The following is a 15,234-nucleotide window of genomic DNA, read 5'->3' on the forward strand; positions in this document are numbered from 1 at the left end:
AGATCAGCCGTTCGGGGTTGAAGGATATATGGCGCTCATGAGAACGTCAACGACATGATGCGTGAGAAGCGCCTGCTCACCGGACTTTCTTCGCCTCAGATCACTCGCCATCTCTCTGGGAGGTGCTTTCGAAGGAGCGCTAGCATTTCATGCACGGCCGACGCTCTTCGTATGCAACAGCAGAGCAAGAACAAGACGCTGTCACATGAAACACATGAGGTCCCTCTTATCCGCTCACTGCCTGCCAAAGGTCTTTGAGCATCCGGCGACTTCGCGCGATCCGGCTGTGATAGTCAAGTCAAGTCTCCCAGAGCGTGAATGCATGACGTTCGGTCTAATGTCTTCACTAGCGCTCGATCTTGTGGCTCGCAATCCCGCTCTTGATTTCTTACCGCATGCCAGCCCTGTGACGGTGCATGAGTGCGCATTTGCATCTTCTGGCTATATGCGAGCTTCGTATGACACCTTGCCGCAAGCTAATATGTCAGCAGGCCGAGCGTAGATGTCAGATCCGGATGAGACACAGTTTACGAATCGCGATATCAAAAGTCACGCGACGCGCTGCAGTTCATTATGACAATTCCATTTCCGATGGGACGGTGATCAGCTGGTAACGCCACATTGTCCCGGGCAATCTAGGTGTTGTGCATGGAGAAGAGGAGTGCTAGACTGGTCTCAAGTGCTTCTTTGCTTCGTTCCTTGAGCCAAGCGAGTCGGAAGAACGTCCCTTTGCCCTTTCTTGCCATCTTCGAGCACTATACTACCCATTGGCGCGGCCCGGCTTTCAGCACTGCGTCGTGGCCGTCACAAAGCTTGACAGTATCTTCCGGATGCGCCGAGATCTGAACGATAGAAGACACAATACAAGGCATTCGTGACTGTCCAATCGACGCGTCGGTGCCGCCGTGGTGGATGCTACGGAGACTCTCGAGCTGCAGTGGCTTATAGCAAGCCAGTCGCGGTCGAGGGTATCGAAGTATTACCACCTGAGCGCTCGGTACTGGACGAACAGCTGCCATAGACGCCAGCAAAAAAGCATTCGAAGCTACAAGCTTGAGCCGAATCAGCGCGATCGCTACGAAAACATGCTGGTCATGGCTCAAATGTAGATCAGCGGCTCGGAAGGGGCAAGGACGTTCGGCGAGCACGCTGCGTCGCCTGTGATGCAGGAGAAGGAACTCAACGTGAAGAAGGGAGCTCGGCTAAAAGTCAGGTGACCGGCTGGCCGCTCGACCATAAAAGGGGCGGGTCCTTCGAAATTCCCGCTGGACTTCGTGTGCATACTCCTTGGGGGTATTGCTGTCCTGAGAGCACTTNGTCCTTGGTNCTAGAGCGTGCGAGAGCGTGCTCAGAGTTNGCTTGCTATCGGTCATCATGGCCATGGCAGTCGCTCGGCTGATCATGATGGCTCATATGGCGATCTTGTCTATGATGCCGGAGGATCAGTCTGATACGCTCATGCCTTCTGCTCCCATGGTCAGTCACTCATACTGCTCTCTATACGCTCGGACATGACTGACATGCTTGCCAGGCTACGGCGGCGCCTGTCTTTCAGCCCGTCAATGCTACTTTCTCATGCATGGATCTCGGCAGCTGGGTCAGTGTCTATCCTGATCCACCCGCCATGGCACATAGCTGATGCCTTACTCCTCGACAGTGCGTCGCTCACGAACCGACCATGCTGCCGGTCCTGACTTATGGTCCTTCATATCTCGTGAGTCTCTCGTTCATTGATGATCTCGCCCAAGGCTGACTCTCACACTCGTAGCCTACGCCTACGCTCGTCTTGTCTTCGTCTGGTGGCTCGTCTCGGCTATCGGCTCTGTCTATCGACCAGCCAACCAAGACGGGTGCTCCTCGACCGCGTGCTTCATTCGAGCTCGATCANTTCAAGCGCCTTGCGGTCGATCATGACGCATGGCGCACGGTCGGCTCTCCGTGGTCAACACCAGACGACGATACGAGCAGTACATTCGACGACGATCTTGCTGTCTGTCTTGCTTGCGAGACGCCCAAGCTCGATCTCGTCGAAGCAGTGTCGATGCNNTTCCCGACAANGACGAGAGGGGTCTGTCTGCCCTCTCCTCGCGCAGTCGGCACTTGCACGTACTCTGGCGAACCTCAAGATCCTCAAGATCATCCGATCGTCGCTAGTCCCGCGTTGCTCAGTGCTCAGACATGCGCCTCAACACCGCTCGCTCCTGGTCTTTGCGCGCTCAANAAAGGTCATCTGGTCGAGCTGGCCAAGGCGCTCCCATCTGCACCTGCGCTGCACTACCTCCAGCGGTCGCATCGTCTCGAGTATCGCTCTTTCGTCTTGAGTCTTTCTGCCGTTCTGTTCTTCGTCGTTGGCATCAAATGCGCGACAAGACATGCGATTGACTCGGAGCGATACGACGCGTGCGATACTGTCTTCTCTCAAGACGACTCGACTTCTGTGCCCGAGCTCGTCCATGACTCGGCGGATCAGTCGTCAAGCGGTGTCGACACTAGCGATGATGAGGACCTCTGCTCTCTTCTCGGTGACTTCGAGCCTATTATTGGCAGCGAACTGCAGCTGCACTTGGCGGCTGCAGCGAGGAGGGATGCAGAAGAGGAAAGGGAGATTGAAGGACATTACACCGGCGAGATCGCGTTTGGCCCAGCTACCAGTCATATGCCTCGCTCCATGGCGACTTGGTCCTTAGCCGATACGCGGTCTCGTTTGGTGCAAGTCAAGACGGATCAGCGGCGCAGTATGTTCTTGCGCCTTCATCCTTCTACTGATACTGATGCAAGCTTCTTTGCAGGGCTCGGCGCTCTCTCGGCCTTTGTGATCGAGTCAGCCGTCGAGTCGCCCGTCGCAACTCGACCTCGTCCACTGTCGTTCATGCGTAGATCTTCCGGACATCGCAATCTGTCTGGAGAGTACGANATGACGGGCNGGGTCGAGGAGCAAGGNNNNANGATGCTTCTGCCTCAAGCGGAGGTGTTCTACTGATGAGTTNACTGNCCGGGTCTAGCAGGGGCAGNATGAGTGAGCATGAGCATGATACTGGCGACGTACTGGCGATATTCTGTCAGCAAGCTGCCGCCCATCGACTTCAAGGACGGGTCAGGGGCAGCTCTCGCGTTCTGTCGTNTTCTTCTTCGCNNNCAGACGTTCATGGCTAGGTATGCTCCTCTTCGCTCTTCTCTGGACCGAGCTGACGCTGATGACAGCCACCGTGGGCGTCTCTCGTCGCTTCTGGGGGGCGACGAGCTGTATGTTATCAGTCTGTATCGTCTTGATCAGCTGGTCTGCTCGCCTGGTGCCTTCAGCTGGTCTGGTCAGTCGCCGTCTCCTTTCTCCGCTGACTTGGCTGACCGACTTGCAGAGTATGTATCTTACTTGTGTATCAGTTCGGCTGGGCCGTGTATCGCATCCTCGACAGCTGCGCTGGTCAGTCGGTCATTTGATTCTTGCGCGACTTTGCTTACATCTTGCACAGTCGCTGTATTCTAAGACGTGTATGCCGCAAGTCAATCGCTCGAGCAGCGCGTCGGACATCGTAAAGCCCGTGCTAGCGATGGCACAATGTGAGTGCACCCATTTCGCTTGCTACAGACAAAAGCTGACTCATCTCTGCAGCATTGACCTTGGGTATTCAGGATTCGACATCTCGCTTGCTCTTGCCGTCGTCATCTGGGTCGTTGTCAGTCAGTCAGATCTCGCTCGGTCAGCTCAGTCGGCTTGCGTGAATTCAAGTGCACGCCCAGGCCTAGCGCTAAGTTTCCCTCTAGTTTGGCGTCCTGACGAGGGCGGACAGGTTCGGATGGCAGCAGCAGATGGCGGAAGTCATAAGGCAGCAGGCTCGGGCAGTGATGCTCCCAACCGCGCATGAAGATTCAAGACCGCAAGAGTGAGAGCGCAGATATCCCCTCCCCCATTTCCCCCCTTCCGCGACTTTCCTCGGCCATCACTCGGACGCAAAAGATGAGTCGCTGCCACCTTTTCTTCGTTGATCAAATGCTGACTGGTCTCTTATTGCAGGCTTTTCGTCAGTCCCGCTAGCTTCGGCTAGGTCTGGGGTTGCGTTCCTCCTCGACTTCTTCTCTCAGCCTCGTTCAATCTCGTGGAAGCATCACATAAGTCCCGGTAAGAACCTCGCTAGCTATAAGGCCTGCCTCTGCTCGCTTGAAGAACTTGCTCCNAGCTCTGATGGATCAACGCCCGACAACGGAGACGAAGCGCGACAGTCGAAGCTTTTGCATGCGAGGAAGCCGAGTCGACACCACCGTAGCCGAGTAGAGCATCGCAGCTCATGACGACGACTATCAACTCAGACGGCAAGGGCAATCATCTACAAGATGTCGAACCCAAGGTCGAGCCCAGCCATCGCTAGCGCGCGCATCTGGCGCGCTGTCTCGTGCGGCATTCTGTCGCACTTCCCAAGCGCCTCGAGCAGCAACGGCTCGGCGCCTCATCACCGGCTTCAGGCGCATGCGTCTGCAAGTCGACGTCCTGGCGACGTCATCAGTCTGTCAGCGGTGCTGGCAGACTGCTGTATCACAATCAGTCCTGGCGACGCACTACCGAGCGGTGCTCGGCTGTAGCATTTCGCGCTGGCGCCTTGTCTGTATCATCACGCGCCGGTCGCCTCTCTCGAATTTGCCTGTCAGTCCGGTCCTTTGGCGCAGAGTGGCTCTCTGTTGCTAGGACTGGCAGGCCGACTCCAGATCGCGACTCAAGACTGTCAGACTGTCAACATTACGATCGCCTACGCTCTGCTCAATACGCAATATCATGCTCATGCTCACTCAAGCTCTTGCTGCTCTTCGTGATCCGGTAGGTCTCTCATCAGCCTTGCTTCGCTGCGATGGCGCGCTCTGTTCCGTCTTGGGTCTGCTTCCTGTTTTCATAGGCTTGTGTGTACTTGTATTTGCTCACGAGCATGTTGTATTCATATCACGAGCCTGCAATGTATCGTATTTCTCAATGTGTTTGCATATGAATTCATAGATTGCTTGAGGGTATCTACTGGAAGCGATCTGACATACCTACAGAGTAGATGGATGCGCAGGAGGATACAACGACATTTGTACACGTGATGCAGCGTCAGTCGGAGAACCGAGGTGACGGTCCTTCGCCGAAGACGGATATTGTACAGTGAGATCGGATGAAGGCAGCCAGAACGACAGTTTGTCTACTCGTAGACATCGCGCACACTGGATGCACCAGTATCGAAGGTGACGCTGCGATGGCGCTGATGGGCCCTGCTCATGCTATCCGACGCGCTGCCGTGTCTCATCCGCCGGGGTGAGAACGGTAGGTCTTCGTCTGCTGGGCTTGCAGGTAATGGCGATTCTGGTAGTGGTAGACCTGTTGCCAGCATTTGACTCTGTAGGAGAGAAAACCCCGGCGAGGGAGGGACAAGGGCAGCGGTGAAGCCCGCAAAGATGTCGCGCGTATCTGCTATCGAACGTGCAGGTGTGTTGATAGAATTGAAATCCCACGAGTCATTGTAGATCGAGTTGTGTATCGAGTCGAGTCGACGGCGGTGCTGGCGTTCGCTCACAGGTGGCAGGTCGGCCAAGATTTGCGTGACAAGGTGTTGCTTTGACCTCGCTTGGCGGAAGAAGGCGTGGCCCAGTAGCTTCGCTGCTGTCGGCCTGTATCTACATCAGCAGGCGCACAGTTGTACTACAAGTAGCTCACCTCTTGGCGGGTTCCTTCTGCAGACAATTGTCAATGACATCCTTGAACGCCTTTGAGAATGTGTGCTTGTTCGCAAGTATGTCCAGCGTAGGCGAGACGTCGTTTACGGTAGCCAGAAGCTGCTTCGTTGTCGAGAGATATTGTCCGGGGAGCTTGCCAGTCGCAATCTCGATGGCAGAAATGCCTAAGGACCAGATGTCTGCTGCCTGATTGTAGAGGTCACTGCGGACCACTTCTGGTGCGATATACAGCGGCGTGCCTACAAAGGTCGTACGCGATGTTCCGTTCGTGTTCGAGCCGTCGAGAAGCAGAGAAGCCACTCCGAAATCGCCCAAGAGGACAGTCCCGTCAGAATCAAGGAGCACGTTCGCGGGCTTCAGGTCGCGATGTACGTAGCCATTGAGATGGAGGTAGGCCAAACCGCAGAGCGCTTGTTTGAGTATCGTCGCGCATGTGACCTCGTCTAGACCGTCTTGATGTGCAAAGCGGATGATATCGAGCAGGGAGCCATGATGCATCAATCGCGTTGCTATGCACAATTTCGACTGGGCAACCCATTCGCCACGCACACGCAGTACGTTCGTATGCTTGCTGAGTGACATGAGCTGCGTCTCTCGCCTGAGCATATCGATCGCAGACGAGCTACATCGCTCAAGGTCGATCACTTTGATGGCGCAATCTCGGTCGAGCGGCTTGAAGTACGCAGAGTAGACGACCGATGAAGCGCCGAAGCCGATGACGTCCTTCAGCTCATAATCTTCCTGACGAGAGCTGAACATAGGCCAGTCATCTGGTACGGCTTGCAGGATCTTGCGCGTTTCGTTGAACAGGCCCGTCAGCATTGGCGGTCGCTTCTTGTCGGCTTTCGCATCGGGTTTGCCCGTGCCTGGCGCAGACTCGCCGTCAGGCTTGTTGCGCAGGCTGAAACGTGACTTCATCTCAAACGGCCACGTCGCATGACGGTGCGAGGGCAGTCGCTTCCCAGCGTTGTGGCAAGTCGCGTCGTTTGGCGCATTCGGTGACGTTGTTCGGCCTACGTGATGGCCGACGTCAGCGACCCGGCCATTCAAGCAGCGTCAGTCAGACTATGTAAGTAGGCTCTGTGCTGATCCGCGCTCACTCGACAGCTACGAAGACGTGCGGAGTGATGCCAAACCAACAAACTGGCTTCTGTTGGACTATGGCGAGAAAGGCGACAAGCTCAGCGTGACTGCGACTGGCGAAGGTGGCCTAGACGAGCTCAAGAGCAAGCTAGATGATAGCAGGGCTTCCTACGGCTATGCCCGCATAGAATATGCCGTTGACGTGGAAAGCAAACGCGTCAGGTACGCTCGCGTCATTACAACTTGGTTTGAGCTGATGAGTTGCAAAGGATGGTGTACATCATCTGGATAGGCAAGGACGTCAAGGTCATGCGTCGCGGAAAGACTTCTGTGCAATCTGCAGACGTGAAAAAAGTCTTGCACAGTTTCAGCTTAGAAGTACGCGAACCGATGCAGGTCGCAATGCATGTCCAAGACTGATGCTTGCGCAGATCCCAGCAAGCACGAGAGAAGAACTAGACGAAAAGGCAGTGGTCGAGCGACTGAAGAAGTACACGGGCGCCAATTACGGCGCCGGCAGATAGATGCATTTCTAGAGAGGCGCTGGCTTGCCAGGCGTAGCAGACTTGCTGCGTGTCAGCTTTTGCTTGAGCAAGTCCTCCTTGAGTCGCAATTCTCGCTCTGCGGGGGTCGTCTCGGGCGACATGCTCGGCCGCTGCTTGATCCAATCGTAAGCGAGGAGCGCAGAGGATGAGGACGACTTACAACGATAGGCTCGACAGCTTTCGCGCTACCTTTGATCGAGATCTGCTTTGGCCTGGTCTCGGAAGCATTATTGAGCAAAGGTTCACGAGTACTGCTGTTCTCCGCTCTAGGGGGACTTGCCGAATGGACTGATCCACTCCTCGCGCGGGAGGATCGAGGCGAGGGCGAACGCGAGTAAGACGGTCTGCGGCGAGATCTCTCGGCCGCGCGCTCTCTCGGGGGCGGCGAACGAGAGTCGTAGCGACGTCGTCTGGGAGGCGAGTCTGCTCGTCTTCGCGTACTCCTTCTGGCCAGCGAGTCATGGCCTGTCTCATACTGGGACGATGGCGAGCGCGCCCTGCGTGAGCCCCTGCGATCTAACGAAGCCTCTCGACGAGGCCGACGTTCTTCAGAAAGATCTCTTTGCGATCTGCGAGGCGAAGGTGATCGAGGCGGTGGCGATGGCGAGTACGAGTCGGCTCGTCGCCTTTCCCTCGGCGGAGGAGCAGGCGAGTACGAATCGGCTCGACGCCTTCCTCTCGGCGACGGGGAGAGCGATCGCGAGTCTGGTCGTCGAGACGATCTGGGCGGCGGTGAAGGCGAATAGGAACCGACACGTCTACGAGCTGGACTGGGCGGAGGCGAGGGTGAGTAAGAATCGCGCCGCCTTCTCTGCCTTGGACGTGGCGAGAGCGATCTGACGGGGCTGCGCGAATCTCGACCACGGCGAAGAGGTGTGCGAGAGCGAGACCTAGGTCGACGGTCAGTATCGCGCGATGGTGGCTCATAGTAGCGAGGGCGGTTATCGCGTCTAGGCGGCGGCGGCGGCGACGGCATTCGAGGGGGCGGTCCTCTTGATCCGTAGCCCGAGTCTCGTCCAGGCGGTGGCTGGAAACCTCCTCGACCACGCCCTCGTCCGTAGAAGCCTCTATCGCTGCCTTGGAAATTTCTTTGAGCCTGCCTGTCTGCCATCTCGCGCGCTCTGATCTCGTCTAATTGTCGACGGGGTGGAGCATCTCGAGGCCCAGTGGGACCAGGCTGTGCGCCATTGGCCACACGTTGAGAGGCATCCTGGTCAGACTGAGTCTTGCGCTGCAGCATCTCTCGCTTCTTCTCCTCGATGAACTGAGCAGGCACTTTGACAGGTGAGGCTTGAGCAGACAGGAGGAGATTCCACAGCTCGATCATGAAGGGAGCCGTCTTGCGTTCGAGGAAGCCGGTCAGAGAGATCTGCATCTTCTTCGGATCAACGAGCTGTGCGGCATACAGATCAGTAGGCCCAGGGCTGGCTTGGAATGAGGACTAACAGGAGCTGCCTTGTCCTCGAGCAAACCGTTGACGTACTCGATGACGACCTCGTCTTCCATGCCAAGCAGCTCTGTCACTCGCCTGGCAATCCACGGTCGCATGACACTCATCTCCACCTTGCGCATGTCGACCTGCCGCCCCTCGTCAGCAAGTGTGGGTTGACCAATTCACGAGAGGCTCACTCTCTGAGCAAACTCGGCAGGGAACTTCATCGTCTTGAGGAGCTGCTTGTCCTTGTCGGCGAACCGTATGTCCTGCTCGAACGTCGTGCCTCGCATCGAGTCCATCCTGGCGAGCTTGCTGGTCGCCCGAGACGCTGAAGTTTTCCGAGACGGTCACGTCGCGATGATGATGCCCATGTCCATCTCAGCGCCCTCAGCCAAGTCGCTCTGCGCCGACAAAGACAGCTCTCCTCGTCTCAGACATTGACCTTCGGAGCAGCTGATCGCCTGATTCGGCACCGGCACAAAGTGTCGCTTAGCTCGTCGTACATGCGCATCTACGTGTCCGACGCCGCACCCCCTCAACGACTTGTTGGCCGGACACAGTCCTCACGGTCCATGCGTTCGAGCCCCCCGTGCTCGCACGGTCTATGCGTTCGATCCCCCCGTGCTCGCTTCAGGAGGAGCTGTGGGTCCGCGCACGATCATCTCGGCAGCAAGGTACACCGCTCGAACCTCTTCATTGATCCGACCCTGCGCAGTCCCAAGCTTCAAAGACCGCCTCCCTTGCCCATCAATATCACAACGACTACTGTTCTACCTTCATCTACTACATACTACTACCAGCAACACAGCCAATATGAAGTACACAATGATGATCTTTGTTGCGCTCGCGACCTCCGCTTTTGCCATGCCCCAGGTATGTCCACTGTTTTCACTGTCGGCTTGAGCTCATGTAGGTACTCTCCACCAGTTCAGCGGCCTCGGCAACATCCTTGGCGCTCAGACTACGCCTGCCGCGTCGGTTGCCACTCCTACCATGGACGCTGCCGTCGCACCTGCTGCAGCGACGACCGCCGCCACCGGTCTCAGCGGACCGTTTGCCAACAACCCGCTCGGCTCTATCGCCGCTGTCGACCCTAGCTCGACCGGCACCGTCGCAGGCCTGACTTTGCCCACCGCTCTGCCCAGCGGAATCGTTCTGCCCAGCACGCTCCCTTCGGGCATTCAGCTCCCGGGCGTCTCCGGCACGCCCTCGGCTGTCACGGCGCTGCCAGGCCTGCCTACCGCACTCCCTTCGGGCAGCGCATTGCCCACGGCACTCCCAGCCATCAGCTTCCCTTCGATCTCGCTTCCTTCGGGATTCCCTGTCCTTGGCGCTGCCCAGCCAGCTTCATCAGCTGCGACTACGCCCGCCGCTGTCACACCCGCCAGCGCATAACCGCTCAATGGACATTTAGATCGTCGATGCATGTTGCTTTCGTTTCCTCATCGCGCAGTGATCGGCTGAGCAGCGCTTTCTGGAAAGTGGGACTGATCTGCAGCCCAGGATTGTTCGGTCATTCGCACGAGCTCAGGTCACTTCGCAAGCCTCAACACAAAGAAGCCGTCGCGGCGGCCGGTATTTGCCGCTCTTCTAGCAGTCACAATGATCCCACGAAGGGGTGCCTGGGCAGCATTCGGTGCCGGTGTAGCACGTGAAGCAGTCAGAGCCAGTCTGGTCATGCCAGCGGCCTGCCTGTGCTCTGTTTGGCCATCAGTCAAGACCACCAAAAACTTGCGAGGAACTGGCTTACCCGCAGGCGAAGCTCGCAACGAGGATTGCCATCGAGATCAAGCCTACCTTGGCTGCCATTCTGTTTCTTTGTTGTCTTTCTGATAAGTCTGTTTGGTTAGAAGCCGAGATCAGAAGCAACATCAGCTCGAGCCGATCAGCCGGACTCTGTGTGTCAACGGATGGTTTACCGTCAAACGGTAACGAGGCAGAATTTAGCGTTTCGAAGAGGATAAGCGCCGGGCAAACAGTGCCAAAGTCAATGCATCGAAGTTTTTTTTGAGAGGCGAAACGTTTAGCTCAGCAGTTGCATCGGGGATATTTCTTGTCGCCCGGACAGCAAATGCCGTTGAAGAGACAGCCAAAGCATCCCGTCGGACCGCTGCAAATCGATTGAGTGTGAGTCATGTCAGAAAGGAGATAATGCTGACGCTTTGGCAACCTCGGCGAGGGTCAGGATCGTTGCAGCCATAATGAGAATCGTCTTGAAGTCCATCTCTTTACTCCGAATATCGATGCTGCTGTCGTACTCTTTGTCAGTCTTGAGAAGTGGCGAGGAAAGTTCAGATCCGTGCAAGAAGTAGTCGCTGATCTGGAGCCTCCTCGAAACAGAGCTAGCGGCGAATGCATCTCCAAACACGTCCAGCGCGCCTTTGACTTTGCGCGCTCGGGGCTATAATGATGCTACTTGGACTTGCGGAACATGCCGACAACGCAATCACCTGCTTGCGAAAGCCGATGATGAGCTGCAGCGCACGAGACTGAGAGATTTGAGACGTTCAATGTGGCCATTCGCAGCACATTTCGCCCGGGCAGAACATGCACTGCTTTCTCGGATGCCTGTGATCGATGAGCACGGCCTGAGATGACGGCGGGCAAAGCACGAACGCCAGAGCAGTCTGTGCTACCAAAACGGCTGCAAACGCGAGCAGGAAGAAGTTGGGAGACACTAGAACCGCTTGCATGAGTCCGCGCTGTCAAGCCGAGTGACTGCCCGACTGACTTGCTATCGAGGAAGTCCGAATGTCTATGACGTGGAGAAGTCGATTGCTGCAGAGCAAGTCAAAGCGTGTCGATCTATCGATCGATGGCGAGTAAGGACGCTCGACGTCAGAGGGATCCGGTAGACTAGAGTCCTGATGAAGCTTTGCCAAAGCATCTCAAAGCTTTAGCGTGAGTCCTGAGGCATTGATGGGAGCAGAGCTTGACACAACAAACTGCTTGGCATGGCCGGCGGCAGTCAAGGCGACATGCCGAGTTGTTCGCTGACACAGCGACGCTGCAGATCGCTGATGGAGACTGCGAATGCTCAGCTGGTCGGCCTCTGTGACCAATACATTGTGTCGGTAGAAAGTGTTCAGACTCGGGAGGATTCGCTGAGCAAAGCAGGTGTCGATATGTACAGAGATGTCGCAAGCGATCGACGAAAAAGGCGCGCAAATTCATCAGCAGCGGTCAGGCATGTACTTGGACCTGAGCACAGATTGCAATGGAAGACATGTCTAGTCGAAGAGACCGAAGCCCTGCATGACAGCATGGTATCAGCATGGAACGGGTGTAAGCTCATCAGCGAACTTGCCATGTCATCGTCGGATTCCTCCTTTTCCTCTGCGGGCGCTTCCTCGGCGGCAGCAGCAGGCGCGTCGGCAGCGGCGGCGGACTCTGCAGGCGCGGCAGCAGCAAAGGCAGAAGGATCGGCAAGGTAAGCCTTGATCTTCTGAACGCCTTCGAACTCGTATTCGGTCTCGATCGCGACAGCGAGCAAGTTCTTGTACGAGTTGACGAGCGAGTGGGTGACGGATGCCAGTGTGGGGTAGTTGATTGCGAGCGAGATGGCGGCAATCGTCTTGATGCCCGACAGGAAGCGATCGATCAGCACCTTGTCTTCGACATCGAGCACGGACGGGTTGAAGGCCATGCCGTCAGAGAAGACTGCGATGGGCACAGCTCCGTACGTGAAGGGCGAGATGTTGAGCATGTTGAGCAAGGTCGCTTCTGAGGCACCGACGCGAGTGCCGGCAGTGACGACTTTGACGACAGAGACGATTTCGATAGCACCTCTTGCGATCTTGGTAGGGATACCCAGTGCCTGGAAGAAGGATGTCTTGCCAGGTTCCATACCGGTAGGACCGGCCTGGATAGAAACATCGAGGGGAGCGTAGGCACCGGCACGGGCAGGTGCGGCGACCTTGTTGGCGACGATGATGTCTCTGACCTCCTTGAGATCACTCTTTGTGAAGACGAAGCCGACGTTGCCCTTGACGTAAGGCAGGAATCGTTCGAGCTGAGGGAACTCGGTGATCATGCCTCGCATCGCACGACGGATCATCGTGTTCTTGCCCATGAGGACGACTGCCTTGCCTCGGAGTGCCTGTCGAATCTGATGCATCTGATTCGAGCCGACTGTGCAGACGGGAAAAGCTCTGTCAGCGCAATGGCAGGCTGAGGCCACTGTGCGCACCATTCTCGACTTCGACGACAAAGATGGCAGGGTAAGTCTCGACGAGTACGCGGAGCTTCTCAAAGTAAGCCGCCTTGACGTCCTTTGTCTTGCCCATCTTGGTCTGTGTCTGGCGTTACGAGCTCAAAGCGACAGTGTCTGATCTTGCTCCTTGTGCGAACTGGAGACCCCCGCTTTGCTTTTGTCTTCTGAGTGAAGACGTAGGAAAGGGATATTTCAGGCTCCCTGTGCTTCCTTCCGTCAGCTCGCTCTCCAGCGACACAGCTTCATGCGACTCACAATTCTCGCTGAGTGTCTTGTGGCTGACGCGCGACTAGATGCCAAATTTTCAAGTGTATCTGGGAGCGACGACCCCGATCACTCGCGACACCTGTGCCGCTACACCCAGCACCATCTGCAGCAACCTCATCCCTCGTGAGGCTCTAGCACACTTGCCAGACGCTTGATCAGCTCCGAGATCGCCAAGGCGCTGCGATCTGGTCAGACTTGGCTCGCTTGCGCGTCTCATTAGCTCGCGCGATCAGCACGAGGCGAGATGGGTCAGCAAGGCTCGACACCCGGCGGCGGCCGCGCAGGAGCAGGCAAGGATGGTCAGAAGAAGGATGAGAAGAAGAAGTGGGAGCCGCCCATCCCCACGCGAGTGGGCAAGAAGGCCAAGAGAGGCAAGGGCGGAATGGACAGCATCAATCGATTGCCTGCCGTGTCACCTACCACTCGCTGTCGCCTGAAGCTACTCAAGCTAGAGAGAATCAAGGATTATCTGCTCATGGAGGATGAATTTGTTCAGAATCAGGAGCGTCTCATACCCAGTCTGGCTTCATCGAGTGACGCCAATGCGACAAGTGGCGAGGGTGACGCGTCAGGCGCGGCGAGCGGCGACAAGTCTGTTGTCGACAAGACAAAGGACGAGCGTAGCAAGGTCGAAGATCTCAGAGGGAGCCCGATGGGAGTGGGCACGCTGGAAGAGATCATCGATGACGAACACGCTATCGTCTCGAGTGCGACGGGCCCAGAGTACTATGTCGCCATCATGAGCTTTGTAGACAAGGATGCTCTCGAGCCAGGCTCATCCGTTCTGCTACACCACAAGACGATGGCCATCATCGGCGTGCTCGCAGACGATACCGATCCCAGCGTTAGCATCATGAAGATGGACAAGGCAGGTCTACACACTCACCTGACCTGCCTTTCGCTGATGTAGGAGCTCTAGGCGCCAACGGAGTCATATGCGGACATTGGTGGGCTTGCTCAACAAATACAAGAGATCAAAGTGGGGCATTCGTCATCAGACAAAGGGCTGGTCTCATCCATGTTTGCAATGACAGGAATCTGTCGAACTGCCGCTGTCTTCGCCAGAGCTCTACGAAGAGATGGGCATCAAGCCGCCCAAGGGCGTCATCCTCTACGGAGCCCCGGGAACGGGCAAGACTCTGCTGGCAAAGGCCGTAGCCAATCAGACGAGCGCGACGTTCCTGCGCATCGTCGGCTCAGAGCTCATCCAGAAGTACCTCGGTACGTTCTCTCTCTCGACCTGACGGCCATTCAGAGCTGACGTGAACTGTCAGGTGACGGTCCCAAGCTTGTGAGGGAGCTCTTCAAGACGGCTTCCGAGAATGCGCCTTCTATCATCTTTATCGATGAGATCGATGCAGTCGGCACAAAGAGGTAAGCCATATGCAGTACAGCATCAGGGCTCTGCTGATCCGCGACGCTCAGATATGACTCTAATTCCGGCGGTGAGAGGGAAATTCAGCGTACTATGCTCGAGTTACTCAATCAGCTGGACGGCTTCGACGATCGTGGGGATGTCAAGGTTCGACGTCTTTCGTGCCCGTGCAACATGATGCTCATATGAGTCCCGCAGGTCATCATGGCGACCAATCGAATCGAGACGCTCGATCCTGCGCTCATTCGCCCTGGTCGCATCGACCGCAAGATCGAATGTGGGTCCGATTGTTCCCCGAAAGCTGGCTTTGGCTCATGTTGTTGCAGTCCCGCTACCCGATGCCACGACGAAGCGCCACATCTTCAAGCTACACACATCTCGCATGTCACTCGCGCCCGATGTCGACCTAGAGGAATACATCGGTCAGAAGGACGAGCTATCGGGAGCAGATATCAAAGCAGTTTGCACAGAAGCAGGTCTGCTTGCGCTGCGAGAACGACGCATGCAAGTGACGAAGAAAGACTTTGACGCCGCAAGAGAACGTGTACTCGATAGAAAGAAGGAAGGCACGCCGGAAGGCCTCTACCTATGAGCAAAGCCCTGTTGTTACTCCGTTTGC

At 56.4% G+C, this 15,234-nt stretch overlaps 11 protein-coding genes across 11 annotated transcripts; 6 read left to right on the forward strand and 5 right to left on the reverse strand.

Moving 5' to 3' along the window:
• Nucleotides 1-54: 54 nt before the first annotated feature.
• L969DRAFT_93681 (uncharacterized protein) lies at nt 55-258 on the forward strand (the record flags this gene model as incomplete). The annotated part of the gene is made up of 1 exon (XM_014712977.1): nt 55-258. The coding sequence occupies one exon, from the start codon at nt 55-57 to the stop codon at nt 256-258; it is 204 nt and encodes a 67-aa protein (XP_014568463.1).
• A 2,810-nt stretch (nt 259-3,068) lies between these two features.
• L969DRAFT_383261 (uncharacterized protein) lies at nt 3,069-3,723 on the forward strand. The gene is made up of 3 exons (XM_014712978.1): nt 3,069-3,421; nt 3,471-3,558; nt 3,611-3,723. The coding sequence occupies exons 1-2, from the start codon at nt 3,156-3,158 to the stop codon at nt 3,532-3,534; spliced, it is 330 nt and encodes a 109-aa protein (XP_014568464.1). The 5' UTR covers nt 3,069-3,155; the 3' UTR covers nt 3,535-3,558; nt 3,611-3,723.
• L969DRAFT_86435 (uncharacterized protein) lies at nt 3,197-4,078 on the reverse strand (the record flags this gene model as incomplete). The annotated part of the gene is made up of 4 exons (XM_014712979.1): nt 3,611-4,078; nt 3,471-3,558; nt 3,357-3,421; nt 3,197-3,308 (listed from the first exon to the last, which is right to left on the reverse strand). A coding segment is annotated over exon 1 (182 nt), but the record flags the coding sequence as incomplete, so codon positions are not given.
• Nucleotides 4,079-4,136: 58 nt separating this feature from the next.
• Nucleotides 4,137-4,958, forward strand: L969DRAFT_86437 (uncharacterized protein). Its single transcript, XM_014712980.1, has one exon. It carries the CDS (start codon nt 4,330-4,332, stop codon nt 4,573-4,575), a length of 246 nt encoding a protein of 81 aa, XP_014568466.1. The 5' UTR covers nt 4,137-4,329; the 3' UTR covers nt 4,576-4,958.
• L969DRAFT_60494 (uncharacterized protein) lies at nt 4,934-6,874 on the reverse strand. The gene is made up of 2 exons (XM_014712981.1): nt 5,678-6,874; nt 4,934-5,631 (listed from the first exon to the last, which is right to left on the reverse strand). The coding sequence occupies exons 1-2, from the start codon at nt 6,613-6,615 to the stop codon at nt 5,166-5,168; spliced, it is 1,404 nt and encodes a 467-aa protein (XP_014568467.1). The 5' UTR covers nt 6,616-6,874; the 3' UTR covers nt 4,934-5,165.
• Nucleotides 6,678-7,643, forward strand: L969DRAFT_60497 (uncharacterized protein). The gene is made up of 4 exons (XM_014712982.1): nt 6,678-6,752; nt 6,805-7,002; nt 7,050-7,158; nt 7,212-7,643. The coding sequence occupies exons 1-4, from the start codon at nt 6,718-6,720 to the stop codon at nt 7,302-7,304; spliced, it is 435 nt and encodes a 144-aa protein (XP_014568468.1). The 5' UTR covers nt 6,678-6,717; the 3' UTR covers nt 7,305-7,643.
• On the reverse strand, nt 7,313-9,059 carry L969DRAFT_47755 (uncharacterized protein; the record flags this gene model as incomplete). The annotated part of the gene is made up of 4 exons (XM_014712983.1): nt 7,313-7,435; nt 7,486-8,718; nt 8,772-8,903; nt 8,955-9,059. The coding sequence occupies 4 exons, from the start codon at nt 9,057-9,059 to the stop codon at nt 7,313-7,315; spliced, it is 1,593 nt and encodes a 530-aa protein (XP_014568469.1).
• A 301-nt stretch (nt 9,060-9,360) lies between these two features.
• On the forward strand, nt 9,361-10,470 carry L969DRAFT_86442 (uncharacterized protein). Its single transcript, XM_014712984.1, has one exon. The coding sequence runs from the start codon at nt 9,754-9,756 to the stop codon at nt 10,153-10,155; it is 402 nt and encodes a 133-aa protein (XP_014568470.1). The 5' UTR covers nt 9,361-9,753; the 3' UTR covers nt 10,156-10,470.
• Nucleotides 10,298-10,728, reverse strand: L969DRAFT_86443 (uncharacterized protein). Its single transcript, XM_014712985.1, has 2 exons — nt 10,511-10,728; nt 10,298-10,459 (listed from the first exon to the last, which is right to left on the reverse strand). The coding sequence occupies exons 1-2, from the start codon at nt 10,567-10,569 to the stop codon at nt 10,351-10,353; spliced, it is 168 nt and encodes a 55-aa protein (XP_014568471.1). The 5' UTR covers nt 10,570-10,728; the 3' UTR covers nt 10,298-10,350.
• A 1,195-nt stretch (nt 10,729-11,923) lies between these two features.
• Nucleotides 11,924-13,157, reverse strand: L969DRAFT_86444 (uncharacterized protein). Its single transcript, XM_014712986.1, has 3 exons — nt 12,950-13,157; nt 12,068-12,891; nt 11,924-12,011 (listed from the first exon to the last, which is right to left on the reverse strand). The coding sequence occupies exons 1-3, from the start codon at nt 13,044-13,046 to the stop codon at nt 11,991-11,993; spliced, it is 942 nt and encodes a 313-aa protein (XP_014568472.1). The 5' UTR covers nt 13,047-13,157; the 3' UTR covers nt 11,924-11,990.
• Nucleotides 13,158-13,484: 327 nt separating this feature from the next.
• Nucleotides 13,485-15,207, forward strand: L969DRAFT_93687 (uncharacterized protein; the record flags this gene model as incomplete). Its single annotated transcript, XM_014712987.1, has 7 exons — nt 13,485-14,108; nt 14,160-14,219; nt 14,275-14,461; nt 14,515-14,614; nt 14,666-14,762; nt 14,814-14,892; nt 14,942-15,207. 7 exons carry the CDS (start codon nt 13,485-13,487, stop codon nt 15,205-15,207), a joined length of 1,413 nt encoding a protein of 470 aa, XP_014568473.1.
• Between the last annotated feature and the right edge of the window lie 27 nt (nt 15,208-15,234).

Source organism: Mixia osmundae, assembly GCF_000708205.1.
Source record: "Mixia osmundae IAM 14324 unplaced genomic scaffold scaffold_4, whole genome shotgun sequence".
Classification (NCBI taxonomy): Eukaryota; Fungi; Basidiomycota; class Mixiomycetes; order Mixiales; family Mixiaceae; genus Mixia; species Mixia osmundae.

Coding starts and splice junctions, on each gene's coding strand:
- L969DRAFT_86444 (XM_014712986.1), bottom strand. CDS start 13,046: ATGGGCAAGACAAAGGACGTCAAGGCGGCTTACTTTGAGAAGCTCCGC. Junction 12,892..12,949: donor TGTCGTCGAAGTCGAGAATG/GTGCGCACAGTG, acceptor CCGTCTGCACAG/TCGGCTCGAATCAGATGCAT. Junction 12,012..12,067: donor AGGAATCCGACGATGACATG/GCAAGTTCGCTG, acceptor GCTGTCATGCAG/GGCTTCGGTCTCTTCGACTA.
- L969DRAFT_86443 (XM_014712985.1), bottom strand. CDS start 10,569: ATGGCAGCCAAGGTAGGCTTGATCTCGATGGCAATCCTCGTTGCGAGC. Junction 10,460..10,510: donor GTTGCGAGCTTCGCCTGCGG/GTAAGCCAGTTC, acceptor ATGGCCAAACAG/AGCACAGGCAGGCCGCTGGC.
- L969DRAFT_60497 (XM_014712982.1), top strand. CDS start 6,718: ATGGCCGACGTCAGCGACCCGGCCATTCAAGCAGC. Junction 6,753..6,804: donor GACCCGGCCATTCAAGCAGC/GTCAGTCAGACT, acceptor CTCACTCGACAG/CTACGAAGACGTGCGGAGTG. Junction 7,003..7,049: donor GTGGAAAGCAAACGCGTCAG/GTACGCTCGCGT, acceptor TGAGTTGCAAAG/GATGGTGTACATCATCTGGA.
- L969DRAFT_86437 (XM_014712980.1), top strand. CDS start 4,330: ATGTCGAACCCAAGGTCGAGCCCAGCCATCGCTAGCGCGCGCATCTGG.
- L969DRAFT_86442 (XM_014712984.1), top strand. CDS start 9,754: ATGGACGCTGCCGTCGCACCTGCTGCAGCGACGACCGCCGCCACCGGT.
- L969DRAFT_383261 (XM_014712978.1), top strand. CDS start 3,156: ATGCTCCTCTTCGCTCTTCTCTGGACCGAGCTGACGCTGATGACAGCC. Junction 3,422..3,470: donor CATCCTCGACAGCTGCGCTG/GTCAGTCGGTCA, acceptor CATCTTGCACAG/TCGCTGTATTCTAAGACGTG.
- L969DRAFT_60494 (XM_014712981.1), bottom strand. CDS start 6,615: ATGAAGTCACGTTTCAGCCTGCGCAACAAGCCTGACGGCGAGTCTGCG. Junction 5,632..5,677: donor CAGAAGGAACCCGCCAAGAG/GTGAGCTACTTG, acceptor ATGTAGATACAG/GCCGACAGCAGCGAAGCTAC.